We start from the raw sequence: 14,428 nt of genomic DNA, 5'->3' as shown, positions 1-14,428 counted from the left end.
GATACGATGTGGCGGTGCATTGTCCCTTTAAATGAAGAGTCTTTGAAGACTAGACGTGGTCCTTGTGGTACCCAATGTGAGTTAGTAGAGCGGTTTTGAGTAAAGGAGGTGCTTGATTGTTTGCAGAGGTTGTCCTTTTCAGAAGTGAGTTCCATTGACACCCAGATGCTGAGAGTGAAAAAGTGTGATAGATAAGGAGGAGAGTGAAGGATGTATGAGTGTTAGAGGATGTGTATTGACTTACCTTGGACACACTTGTGTGGCCATCGAACCTCTTCTCATTGTGTGGCAGTTCTTGGGGTGATGCAGGTTGCACGGTCTGCCTCTGCCACAGCCTGAACCACCCTCTTATGGGGTTTTCTGCCTTCAGTGCTCAACAGTCTGCCTCTTCTGGCCCTCACTGCAGTCAGCAATGCCTCTAGAGATGCATCTGTGAATCTGGAGGCCTTTGCATCTGCTGACCCCTCCCTCCCCCGAAGATGCTGCTGTTGCTTTAGACAGTGCTGCCATTCTTCTTCTTGCCCATTTAACTGGTGGGAGTCTATGTTTGCCTCCCTCCCAGCGGCAATAAATCTATCAGGAACTGTATTATCGCTCTGAATCTATCCTGCATAACAAATGAGGGCCCTGGGAAGAAATTAATGCAGGTTAGTGGAAGGTTCAGTCGGTGGGCAGTATTCCATTCTGCCGCTAACCCGCCAATGGAAGGAGAATCCAGCCCACTATATCAAGTCCCATCTCATAACCATAACTTCTATCCTCAGCATCATCCTGGTGAATGTACGCTGTATGCTGTCTCTGGCTTTAATGTCCTTTCTAAGAACAGGGTGTCTAAAACTACATGCAGAACTGTAACTGAAGCCTAGCCATAGCCTGTGCATACCTATCATCACTTCTTTATTGTTGAACTCTATACTTCTATTTCTAAAACCAAAAATTCTGTTGGCCTTTTTTATGGCTGTATCTACCTACATAAGCACTTTCAGGGATTTATGTGCCTGAACCCTTTGTTCATCCACATTCTTCAGCGTCTTTCCAATAAGTATCTACTCCCATTCCTTATTTTTTCTCCCAAATGTATTATCTCAAACCTATCCAAATTAAATTGCATCTACCACCTGTCTGTCCATTCTCCTAACTTGTCTGTCTTCTTGAAGTCTCATAGTCCATCTCACTGTTTGACACACCTCTTACTTTTGGCCATCAGCAAATTTCAAGATTGTGTTCTCTGTAACCAAGTCCAAATCATGTATATATACTGAGAACAAAAAGTGGGCCCAGCACGACTTGCAACCCTTCCGCAGTCCGAGCAATACTCATTTACCCTAACTCTTTGTTTCCTGTCTGTCAACCATCTTTCTATCCATTCTAGTACATTTCCTCTTGTATCATGCGCTTGAATTTTTCTAAGAAGTCTCTTGTGAGACACCTCATCAATTGCCTTCTGAAAATTCATATACACCACATTGGATTCCCTTTATCTATCCAATCAGTTATTTCTTAAAAAAACTCTATTTAATTTGTCAAATATGACTTACCTTAAAACAGATCCTTGCTGTCTTTCCTTGATTTATCTGCACGTTTTTAAATGCTTAGTAATGTTGTCTCGAATTATGGATTCTAAGAATTTGCTTACAACTGACATTAGACTAACTGATCTATAGTTGCCTGGTTTATCCTTCTCTTTCTTGAACAAGACTATAACAATGGCTGCTTGCCAGTCTCATGGCACAATTTTCAAATTTAAGGAGGATTGAAAAGTTGTGAGCAGTCTCTGCTATCTCCTTTCTGACAACAGCCCAGGATGCATGCTTTCTTATCCACCTTGATTTCTATAAATTGTTTTTCAGAACCAATTCCTATTCTACATTTCTCTATCAATTGTTCCATATCCTCCTTTAGTACACCTATGTTCTCACCATCATTCGAAAAAACTGTGACTTACCATCAATGTCATACCTTCATCCTTTACACTTAGACTCCCTTCTTCAGTACTGAGGGGTCCTACCCTCTATGAATTGCATATTATGCATACTCTTGCCATTTTCTCCAGAAACTGTATACTGCATAGCTACATTAGCCCAAGGTACACTATTTATACTGGCTAAGTGGCTATTTAGCTAGCTAGGCAGCATTTGTGCATGTACTTTCAGACTGGACAATCAGTTGTGCATTAGTTTTAGAACCTCCAACATACCTCCCAGAAAGGATACAGGGGAAAGTTGTGTGTGGCTCATGACATGCTTTAAGTGCAAATAATTTAACTTCCATTTAACTGTGTGCTAATAGGAATTTTTAATTTTGTTTTCTGACATATTTAATTCTTTCTGTTTAATTAGACCCAACCCAATAGAAAATAGTTCTACTCAAAAATGTCTAAAGTCGTTAGATGTGCCAGAAATTCTGAGGAGGGTTAAAGCATTTTTTCTTGACTCTTTTCAAAGAGAGAATGTTGTGTGTTCCCATTGTAAATTGTTGTGCGGAAGCAAATAGTATAGATATATTTAAAGGGAATCTAGATAAGCACATGAGGAAGAAAGGAATAGAAGGGTATGCAGATAGGGTTAGATGAAGTAGGGAGGGAGGAGGCTCATGTGAAGCATAAACGCCAGCATAGACCAGTCGGGCCAAATGGCCTGTTTCTGTGCTGTAGTTTTGATGTAACTCGATATATATTTTAAAAACTGCTATTGGTATTAATTTAGAGTACCATAATAAATGGTAAAGTGACATATTTGAAAATGACACAGTTGTGCAACTGTGTGTATGAATGGCTCATTACTGCTAAAAATTATCAAAATTTACTGTTAAACTAGTGAAATGGAAATATGCTTAGATGTAGAAAATAGCCACAACATGAAATATTTATGACAAGAAAATATTTTGTCTTGCATAGACTAGTTTAAAATCAATGTAGATCATCTAATGACCCATCATATAGTTATCGTAATATTTCCTACTCAAAGCACCTGCTCTTTCATTGATCTCCTTGGCATACAGCCTTATCATTCAAGGCGAGATCATCATTCTCAGAGAGATTCTCACCCTGTTAAATCAGGGACACATTAGCATATTTATGAGCAGAAATGCACAAAGGAATGTTTGGTTGCAATATTAAAAGTTTCCTATTAAAAATAACATGATCATGGAAACATCACCAGATGCAGCATCCACCCCAGCAGTCAACTGGCTGTTCCAGCAATGGCACCTGCCCTAAACACTCCCAAAAAGCACAATGCTGCCCGTTTAATCAGCAGAGCAGCAGAACATTGGCTCAAAAGTAGTTGCTTAAATGTAACAAACAATATTTTTTAAAAACAAGTCGCATGGTCCAAATTGTGCATTGTGAGTAGCCCGTGATAACAATAATGCATGGTCAGCTCATTTAAATATTTCAGTAGCTGTCTCAGCACATGCCACGTTGTGCACTGGAAACACCACAGGGGTAAGGGGCCAGAATGTCAGGAGCTAGCAGCAGTGGAATGGCTGCTAGACGATACTATTAAAATACAAATTCATAATGTGCAAGGTCCGGTTTAAAGAGTTGGCCTTTGGAGTTCAAACAAATCTAGCTGCTTCAATGAAGGATGGCTCTGTTTGGAGCAAAGGGCTACCCCAAAGGCAATATATAATCTTTTGTCAGGCCGGCCCTCGAAGCCCCTTTTGAACCGGTCACTGTGAGTCTGGAGCACTATTCCAGATCCATTAAGGAAAGAAGAACTTCCTTTCACAGCACCTTTCACATCCTCAGGATGTCCTAAAGCGTTTTATGGCCAATTTATTATTTTCAAAGTGTGGTCACTTCAATATTATGTAGGCAAATGTAATAGCCAATTTACATACAGTAAATTCCCACAAATCACAATGAGATAAATGATCAGTTAACCTGTACTTTCTTTCTGTCTTAGAATATCTGGTATTACATATACACACGTAGTAGAATTGTCTGTATAGAGTTTCTAGGAAAACGAGCAAACTTTCGATCTTGGCTAAATTGGTTAGTCCAGAAACTGGAGTCTGGGGAAGAATATGTTCCAACGAAACAAAAGGCTGCTGAGTTTCCATTACATCCAGAGCTTTCAGTGGCAGGTAGATCAGCAAAGTCGAACCTGCCAGCTAGATTATGGACAGTGAGTATGTAGAAAGACAAGTATAGCTATGGTTACTTTGTTCAATAACTGTCATCAGAGAACTCTAGATTGGAGAACCAATGGTAAATTGCTTTCATTTCAGTATTTGACCTTCTTAATCATAGCACTAGGGAAATTGATTAAATCAATCTTTAGCTTGCTGCAAATACGTTTTACTTCACATTAGAAACCCACATGCCGAAAGGTGCGGGATGAAGGTGGTCAACATTATATTTAACTTTAGATTCCTTTTTGAAGGACTGAAATTCGGGTATTTCTGAAACCAAATTCAAAGATAGAATCTTAATCACATTATGCAATTTCAGGTTTCTCCTGAGGAACATGAAGTCAGATAGAAACTGTCGTGTGACATAGCAAGATCTGCACGTACAGAGGGAGAATTTATTCAGTGCAATGTGCATCAGGACAACCTGAACTTGAAAAGAGCCAAATTTTGCAAAATTTGGATGTTCATTATGAAACCTGAAATTGACTGATTTGAGTCATTTTTGCTTCAATTTGGATCTCATTCCTAATTGCAGTAATGTAACTAGTTTACACCAGGCAATTCTTCACAAGCAGATTTAATAAGTTATCTTGAAACTTAAAAAAATGATACTGGATCAAAAATGTAATTGTCGATAAACATATTTATCTAAGTAATGTACCTTATAGAGAGCTTTTTAACTTGCCGGATAAGAAGTGGGAAATGTTTTATGATATGTGTGTTTTCCTTATCTTTCTGATTGAAGTATATGTTCTCAGCTACTCAGAAACTGACAATGTCACAGTCTTGTGGTGGAGCACATTTGTGCACTAACATTCCCTCCCCGGAAAATATTGAAATCAAATTCAATAAATCTGATAATTTTGGGGGTGACACGAAAAGAAAGGACCATGAAAGCTGATGGATTGTCATAAAATATCATCTGGGTCACTAATGTCTTTAAGGGAAAGGAAGCTGCCACCTCTACCTGATCTGGGCTACACATCTCTCCAGTCCCACATCATGTAATTAGTCTTAATGCGTCTGAGGTGGCTTAGCCAGCCAGTCAATTGCAAAAACAATCGCCAGGAAGCAAGGAGGAGGCTCACCACTTTCTCAGGGGAGCTGGGGTTTGACAAAAATTATGGCCTTGCCATTATTGCCGGCATCCCAAGAGCAAATTTTAAAAAGAACACCCACACTGAAAAAAAGCCGGAGGTACTTTGGCGAGCAGGTACATGTTTGGTGATGGTTCTCCACATCTAGGGTTAAATGATATAGAGAGAAACCTTACAGAGTGGATATGGGAAAAGATAGAAAATTGAAACAGAATTGTTTTCTCAGGCATATTTCCATTTCTAGGCAAGGGGGTGAGAGAAGCAGGGAAACTAAGAAGGCAACAATAGGCTAGAGGAGTGATGCAAGAGAAACAAACCAGAGTTTGTCAATAATTGGGATTTTTTGGGGGATTAATTACTGGTATTGGAGTGATGGGCAGATACCAGCAACTGTCAGTAACATAGCTATTGGGGACTATTTAGACTAGATGAGAGGCGGGAGACAAGGTGGGGTCTGGATCATGTTTCAGAATGATGATAGAACAGCATTCATTAAAGATGGAGGGTGTTTCCGGAGGGACTTATAGCAAGGGCATATAGTGTGGGGGAATTGAAAAACAGACACCGACGAGAAGTAGGAAGGGAGGCAGAAATTGGGAAATATATAATCAGGGCATAGAAACATAGACTGATTTTGTACAGTTAGGATATAGGTAGAGATTGGAATATATCCAGGGTCAGAGGTAGTGACCGGTATATACAGAATCAGGGTAAAAAAAACTTCTATGATTCTATGGACTAGCTTAGTGGTATAAACTGGGCGACATGGACATGTTGGGCCGAAGGGCCTGTTTCCATGTTGTAACTTCTATGATTCTATGATTCTATATCCAAGGAGACCTAGAAGGCTAAGTAATCAAGCCAGTTTTGCAGGAAAACTATGGCATGAAATTCTCAGGTTAAATGTATCCAATGAGAAAAAGATAGGGTCAACATTTGGGGTTTGCTACAGACCACAGGACAAAAGAAAGAAAATGACTCATCACATTGTGATGATATTAGAAGAGTGAATGAGAAAAGGAAGGTAGCACTGATGGGGGACTTTAAGCCCAAAATAAACTGGGAATGAGCAGGTGTCACACCATGTTGACTCAGGGAAGCTATCTGACAAAGTGGGGTAGATTTTCAACTTGATACCAGGGAAAACAACTGAAATGAAAATCTGTCCGTTTCTATAATGGGTGGCCAATCTGCAATCTCAGTTTTACACCCGGTCAGCAAGTTGAAAATCGACCCCAGTGTGTCTAGATTTCCATAAGCCCTTTGATAAAGTGCTGCATGAGAAACTCCTTTAGAAACTAAGATCAGTGTGTATTCTGGGTAAATCATGAACGTGGATGGAGCAAGCTTTTGACTTAATGGTAGCATTCCCACCTCTGAGTCAAAAGTTGTAGTGTTCGAACCCCACTCCAGACAGTCCCGGCGAGTGGAGACTGGAGCTCCAGCTCTGAAATTTTGGGTTGACATCCAGTGGGATTCTCGAGGCTGGTGGGTGTGTGAGTGACCCTTCTCATCATACGGGTTGTGGGAGCCGATTAGACCCTTCTGCCGTATAGGACTGACCACCCTATCAACTGATATAAAGATAGTTACAACCATGGAAGGAGCGTCCACGTCGTGGCTTGTCAGACTGATAATTGGCCTGTTAATCCTTCCACTATTTCACACTATTCTCCATGGGAAGAGTGTGAAGATATGAAAACAACAAACATGAACATGGATTAGTAACTGCTAAAGGGAAGGAAGCAGAGAGTAGCCTAAAGGAGAGCTGTCAAATGAGATACCCCATGGTCTGTGCTAGAATCTTTTCTGCTCCTGGTATACATAAAGGACTGAATTTTCAATGAATAGATGACACCAAGTGAGATGGTCGACTCAGAGGAGACAGCCAAAATCTTTCAAAGAGAGCTGATTAGTAGCAAGCGAAACTTAAGAACAAAGTTGCTATGTATTAGAAGCAAAATTAAGAGACACATCTACTCCATGAGTGAGAGCGAATTTGCCAGTGGAGAAGTTAAAAGAGACCCAGGGTTGTTAGTTAATTTGTAGCTCACTGTGTCTAAACAGTGTGAGAGGACACCAAACAAAGTGAACAGGATGCTGAATTATATTACTGAATCAGTTCAGTTCAAGCCCCAAGAAATCCTATTGAAGCTGTACAGTTTTCTAGTCAGGTTGTAGCTGATTTAATGTATGCATTCTGATCAAAATGACGTGTGCATTCTGATCAAAAGGGCCATCTAGTCCACAGAGATGATGCAGAGGAGAGTAATGAGGTTGATTGTCAGTGTTGGAAGAGGGACAAGCCATGAGGAATGGGCTCTTAATTCTTGAAAAGAGATGCCTCAGAGGAGACTTTATATATGGCACATAAGATACTTAACAGGATAAAAAAACCTGGAACAATACTTCCAGACACACTAAAGCAGCAGGACAAAAGGGCACAAATCAGGGTTGTGAACAGCAAATTTAAGACAGAAGCCAGGAGGTGATCAGGAAGGATAGTTCAACCAGGACATTGGACTCATTTAAGAAACAGCTAGATGTTGCAATGGAAAGACAGTACAGTTGATTCTAGAATGATGATCAGATAAACCAAAAGGGTCTTTTTCATCAAATATGTAAGATATTTCTAATTATGATATTGTCAGAATTAAAATTGTATTATTTTTGAGGATGTGGTGCAGAAATACAACAAAATGTTAACGTAATATAGAAAACAACAAATAATAAGTTATAGTTTAAGATGTAAAGTATGCACAAAAATATGAGTCTAATTACTAGAAGACTAAAGAATTGTCTCTGGTGTATGAGAAAAACCAAGATCTGTTTCAATCATGGTTTTAGGAAGCAACAATACATAATATTTAAATTATTTAAAGTACAAAGCAAAATCCTTTGATAGATGATTTTTATATTTTTATAGATTATTCATAAAGATCCAAATAAGGAAGAATTAGAAAAGCAAGCAGCGACATTGTTTTTGCCTTTTGTGGTGGCCAGCATCAATCTGTTCATACCTTTATTCTTCTCTTTCCTTGGCGTTATGGAAAGATTCAAATATCCACGGCATGAGATATATGTTCTCATTATAAGGTATTAATTTCAAGTTTTGCTTTCAAATTAATCTTAATATAACTTAAAGAGGCCTTAAAGAGTGAATCTTACCATGAGTGACCATTTTAAAAAAGAATTATAAAGAGCTATGTTTAGCATAAATATTAATTTAACTTTCTGTCAATTTTTGTCAATGTTTTAGAACAGTTTTATTTGAACACTAAAACTAGTGACATCACTGGGAAGAGTGCATGTGCAAAGGATGTGAATAAATGTACAGTTACAATGACAAGCCTTCGATTGTATCTTTCCATCCTTCTATTGGGTTAATGAATGTTTATACCTTACATATCATCTACCACAATGGTTTAAACTTGGGGTTTATGGGCTTGCCATGCCGCCACTATTTTGCAACATTGCTACAAAACCTCCAAGGTTCCCATTTGCTCGCCAGTTGACAGTTACTCTCGTTCGTTCTGCTTTATGTTCTCAGCTTGTTCCTCTCTTGCATTGATTCATCTTACTTCCGGTCTATCTCTCATTCTCAGCTCTCTGCTTCTCTTTCCTGCCACACCTTTGCCACCACTACTCTCCATTCCGGTTTCATTGTATGAGTGCTCCCTGATAGAACAGTGGGAAGAAACAATACTGATTTGTGACATACTGCAGCACCAATCATATCAACTCACTACCACCATACAATATACAACTCTTCAAAAAGACAATAAAAATAATACAATAATACAAGACAACAGGATGTATAATAAATGCAGCCCAACATCAGGATAGTAAATTACAGAAAATAAACTAATTTTGACATGGCAACATAATTCACTTGTGCATACAGTGCTCATGAGACATGCAGGTGTGTGGCACTCGATGGTTTATTTTGTACTGCTCAGCGATCTTATATTGATGTTGTTAGTTAACTGATCACAGTGCTACTTTTCGCTGTCTGGTTTAGTAACATCTTCTAGCCAGGTTAATTAGAGTTGCTGACCCTAAATTTTTTAAGACATTTGTTTCTCTCGGCATGTACAATAACTGTTACGGTTCTTTTTGGGTGGAACAAAGCTTTGAACTTCAAATGATGAGAACAAAGCTACTACAATATTATATTTGAAATTATGGTGCCTATAATTAATAGTGCATATTAGCAGATATGGTAGTGTAGTGGTTATGTTACTGAACTAGTACCCAGAGGTCTACAGTAACCCAGAGGGCATGGGGTACATTTTAACCCCAAGGACAGGTGGGAAGGTAAAATTGCAAAAATGTAAAACCTGCCCACTTCCAGCCACTTCCGGTTTTAATGGAGGCAGGTCCGGGGGCGGGCGACCAATCCACTCTCAGGAGGAGGGTCAGTCAGTAAAATCTTTTAAGGAGGCTGTGGGCCTCCATTTTAACAGCGTTTTTATTTTTAACTCCCGGGGGCTGAGATTTCCGGGCCTTCTGATTCACACCACATAAGAGGAGACGAGAAGGCCCAGATCAACAGGTAAGTGCCTTTATTGCACTGCTTGTGGGCCAGGAGGAGCAGGAATGTTTATCCCCCAGCCAACTAGCTCACCAGCCGCGATCCCACACATGCAATTGGCCGAACGCTACCACCCATGATCTCCGATCGCCCCCCACGATCTCCGACCCCCCCCCCCCCGCGATCTCCGACCCCCCCCCGCGATCTCCAACCCCGCCCCCGCGATCTCCGACCCCCCCCTGCGATCTCCGACCCCCCCGCCCCCCCGCGATCGCTGGCACCCCCAATCTCCAACCCCCTGCCCCCCGGATGACTGACCCCCCCCCCGCCACCCCACAGTTAACCAGCCCCAAGCCCCCGATGTCAGACTTACCAGCCGGCATCTGCTCCCTGTCTGCTTTCCCGTCCGACAGACAGCCAGCCTGCCAATCCAGCTGGCTGTGACGTGGGAACCCTACAGAAAAAATTTGAAAGACGTCCTTACGTCAAAATTGTAAGGACATTCAGGAAACCCGTACTTCTGGGTTTCCCATCCGGAAATCCTCCCCCTTCCCACACTCACTTCACGGTCCCAAGTAAATATCGGGGCCCATGAGTTCAAATCCCACCATAGCAGTTTGAGATCTTGAATTCAGGCTTAAAAAATCTGGAAGTAAAAGTCACCGTGAAGCTGTTGGATTTTTGTAAGTCCTTTAAGGAAGGAAACCTGCCCTCATTCCTCGGTCTGGCCTAAATGTGACTCCAGTCCCACACCAATGTGGTTGACTCTTAATTGTCCTCTGAAGTGACCTAGCAAGGCACTACAAAAAGAATGGACTCCAGTGATTCAAGAAGAAGGCCCACCACCACCACCTTCTCAGGGCGACTATGGATGAAATGCCGGCCTTGCCAGTAACGTTCACATCCCGAAAATACATTTTTTGAAATTGGTTGCACCCTGTGTAAAAGTCACACCCGACTTTTATACTGAGCAGCCCTTTGCATTAACGAGAGTAATTTTTGCTAGAGTCACACCGCCATGTGTATAGGCCACAAAATTCTGAATGTAGGTATAACTTATGCACCAAATTTTGCCAGATATGGGAGATTGTTATAATAGGCCCTATACTGATTTGTTCAAGTAGTCTGGATATGGTTATTGAATAACCATTTTGTAATGTACACATGTGTATTACTGTCAACAAAACTATTTGTTTCACATTTGAGGCAGAGACTAAGATGCTGTTGTAGAAAATAAGTTTGTCTAATCGTAAATCAGCTAACTTCTTCTCCCTTACAGGAATGTTTTGCTGAAAATGTCAACAATTGGAGTTCTGTGTTACTATTGGCTGGTGACAGTCGCAAACCATGTAGAGGCATGTACCACAACGTCTTTTCAATCATTAGTCATTCTAGCTCAAACCCAATTCATTACTGAACTATAAAGTAACTATTTTATTCTAAGTCTCTTATCAAATAACTTTATATCTGGTAGTAAATATTTAGTATTTTGTCTTAAATGTATGATACAAATGTTTTTACCTTGTAATTTTAACAAGTTATTTGTCAAAATATTGTGTTGCAAGTATGATATTTGTTGTGTTAACAGTGTTGGGAAACATTTGTGGGCCAGGATCTGTACCGACTTGTGGTGATTGATTTTATCTTCTCCTTACTGGGTTCCTTCTTTGGGGAGTTCATTCGAAGGTATGATGTATCCTCATATTCTCTTGCCTCGAGATTTGTGAAGCAATTTTATGCGACAAATAATAGTTATTTCAGACCTGTAATTAAGTGAAATCAAATAAATTTTACATAGCTAATATTCATCATATTAATTTGGACAATGCCAAGTACAGCTTAAGAAAATGATGTGGAGCTTTTCCCCCTTACAGGAAAAATTTCCATTATTCATTCCATCACATATTTCAATTATATATGTTTGTGTGTATATCTAGAGCACTAAAATTTTTTTGCATGAAGTTATGCCATGGAATACTTAAACACATTCATCTTCAATTCCTTACTTAGCTATATTTGGAGACATATTAACCTGATTAGATTAAACTAGTAGATCTCTTGTTGCGTGTTCACGGGTAGCCTGGGGAACTTTTGGGCCTAGAAATTGGACTGAGTAACGCCTGAAAAATGAGTGTGAACACTGGCTGCATATTTCGAGTCCTGTTCAGGCGAGAAAACAGTGGGTAGGTTTTTTTTTTAAATATTCATCTGTGTACCACTCTGTTAACAATGAAAAACGGGGCGGTAGGCAGACGAAAATTACCCCCATATATTTCAAAATGTAAGCTGTAAATCAAGTTTTGTAAGAAGTAAAATTACACAGAAACAAAAGCAAACACAGTAGACTTCACTAGGTTGCAACTCTTTTTTACTTACTTTGAAACAGGGACTGTAAATTAATAAACACCTCAAAGCTCTAATATATGTCAAAGTAACACCCTTAGTTTGGACCAAGTGTCTGTGATTGAGAAGAGTTACAACAGCAACAACTTGCTTTAATATTGCGCCTTTAACGTAGAAAAGCGTCCCAAGGTACTTCACAGAGGTGTAATCAGACAAAAATGGACACTGACACAGAAAGGAGATGACCAAAAGCTTGGTCGAAGAGGTGGGTTTTAAGGAGGATCTTAAAGGAGGAGCCGGGAGGTAGAGAGGTATAGGAGTTTAGAGAGGGAATTCTACAGCGTGGGGCCTAGATGGTTGAAGGCACGGCCACCAATGGTGGGATGAAGGAAAGGGCGCATGCACCAGAGGCCAGAGTAAGCTGAATGGAGAGTTCAGGAGGAACAGGGGGCTGTAGGGCTGGAGGAGGTTACAGAGATTGGGAGGGGTTAGAGTTGGTGGTGAGAGTATGGAGTTTGTGGTAGGACTGAAGATAACAGCATTGGTTTTCCTAGTTTTTGGCTGGAGAAAATTGCGGATCATCCAAGACTGGATATCGGACAACCAGTCTGACAGTGGAATGTCCCAGAGAGGTGTTGGGGAGATGAACACATTCTATCCCTGATTCTTTAACTGTTTGGTGAATTTAAAAGAATCATTGCTGCAGCTGGAGTTATACCTTTATCTTCTAAAAGACTGCAATGAGATTTTAAAATTTGACTAAACTTACTTAAGATGCAAGTGACTTTATTTGTTCTTCAAAGCTTTATTTCTGGACATTTACATGATTAGAAAAGATGTATTTTTCTCCATATTATTTCCCATGCTCATTTCAGTTCTTGCTGAAGTTGTTGCTGTAGCACTGCTCAGGGCGGTTTTCGCACCACCGAAAATCCTGTCCCCGGCACCTGAACAAGTGGTCATTTGCCTGACTGATGAACTATTCCTGCAATGTATGCCAGCCACCCAACAAGAGAAAGCTTCTGCTTTTCTCTTTATGGTCTCAGCTCCAACTAGCTCATGTCGCTATTTGTGTCATTCCCAGTAACCCACTTCCTATTCAACCAGATCCATTGCATTGAAAGCATGTACTTTCCCATTTCATTACTTTGTCCTTCCTCACCCTGTATTTTGAGTCTGTTAGGAGCATAGGAATAACGCTGTTAATTACTCTTTCAATTTTACCTTCTCTGATACATTGAACAGATAGCTGAGATTATTAACTTGCTGAGTGGGGAAGTTTAAATCCACTTCCAAACACTGTGGCATAGCACACTGTTATAGCAAAATATTTGATGCTACCATCTAGAAACTAGGAAAATTAGAATCCGTTCTGAAATATCTGAATTTTAGCCCATTTTACAAGTAACTATCCATTTCCATGGTTGTCTAGTTAGTCAGTGTGACAAAGGCATTTGTTTCACGGGCATTTCGAGCAGTCTGAGGGTTTAATTTGCTCATTGGTCCAGAGGAGGCAGATCATCCATCCACATTGTCTCTTTCATGCCAGCTTTGGAACTTTCTTTTCAGATTTTCATTTGGATATAGACCTTAGCAGTTTCAAGGGATCATAAACTAAATTCAAATTTCTTAGTTACTCACTCTTAATGCTGATTCTCAATTCATTAAGAATACGTCATCTGAGCATTTACTATGTATTGCGTTACATATTTTACCAGTAATATCTGTAATAACTTGGAATTATATAGCAAACAGCATTTTTTATGGAATACCAACAATTTAACTCTTGATTTCTAAAATGGTTTCAGCATCATGGGGACGCATTGCTGCCGTAAACTTGGAATACCAGAATTTGATATTGCAACAAATGTATTAGGTTTAATCTATGCACAAACGTTAGCATGGTAAGTAAAGTTAAATGGGATCTTACCAAATGAAAAAGAAACATAGATTTACATACTTTTATGTATTTCAATACTCTTTACTTACCAGAGTTCTTCATTTAAAAACTTACTTTTTAGGATTGGACTTTTCTTTGCACCTCTTTTACCAGCAATACAGATCATAAAGTTCTTCATTATATTTCATGTTAAAAAGGTATGGTAAATAGTCCACCATTACAACTGAATTTAAGTTTCTGGAGCTCTTAATGGTTAGTGTAAAGACCGTAGTGCTAATACATTGTTACTGGTGCAATATACTGCAGGTACTTTTGCATGAATTGTTGAGATTACCGGGATTCATGCATGACCACTTGAAACTCCTAATGTTAACTGCTACACTTGCAACTGTCAAACTTTCATTGTTTACATGACAT

The 14,428-nt window shown here is 39.8% G+C and overlaps 1 protein-coding gene across 2 annotated transcripts in view; it reads left to right on the top strand.

Annotated features, from left to right (window-relative positions):
- tmc5 (transmembrane channel like 5) overlaps positions 1-14,428 on the top strand; it is a 209,215-nt gene that overhangs the window by 145,197 nt on the left and 49,590 nt on the right. For both annotated transcript variants that reach the window (XM_068003205.1, XM_068003206.1), the window contains exons 12-16: positions 8,161-8,330; positions 11,048-11,123; positions 11,357-11,454; positions 13,920-14,015; positions 14,133-14,208. In XM_068003205.1, the coding sequence (XP_067859306.1) occupies positions 8,161-8,330; positions 11,048-11,123; positions 11,357-11,454; positions 13,920-14,015; positions 14,133-14,208 (516 nt within the window). The remainder of the gene's footprint in view (positions 1-8,160; positions 8,331-11,047; positions 11,124-11,356; positions 11,455-13,919; positions 14,016-14,132; positions 14,209-14,428) is intronic.

Source organism: Heptranchias perlo, chromosome 22 (genome assembly GCF_035084215.1).
Source record: "Heptranchias perlo isolate sHepPer1 chromosome 22, sHepPer1.hap1, whole genome shotgun sequence".
Classification (NCBI taxonomy): domain Eukaryota; kingdom Metazoa; phylum Chordata; class Chondrichthyes; order Hexanchiformes; family Hexanchidae; genus Heptranchias; species Heptranchias perlo.
The sequence above is the reverse complement of the archived record's forward strand: the minus strand, read 5'-3'. Positions and strand labels throughout refer to the sequence as shown.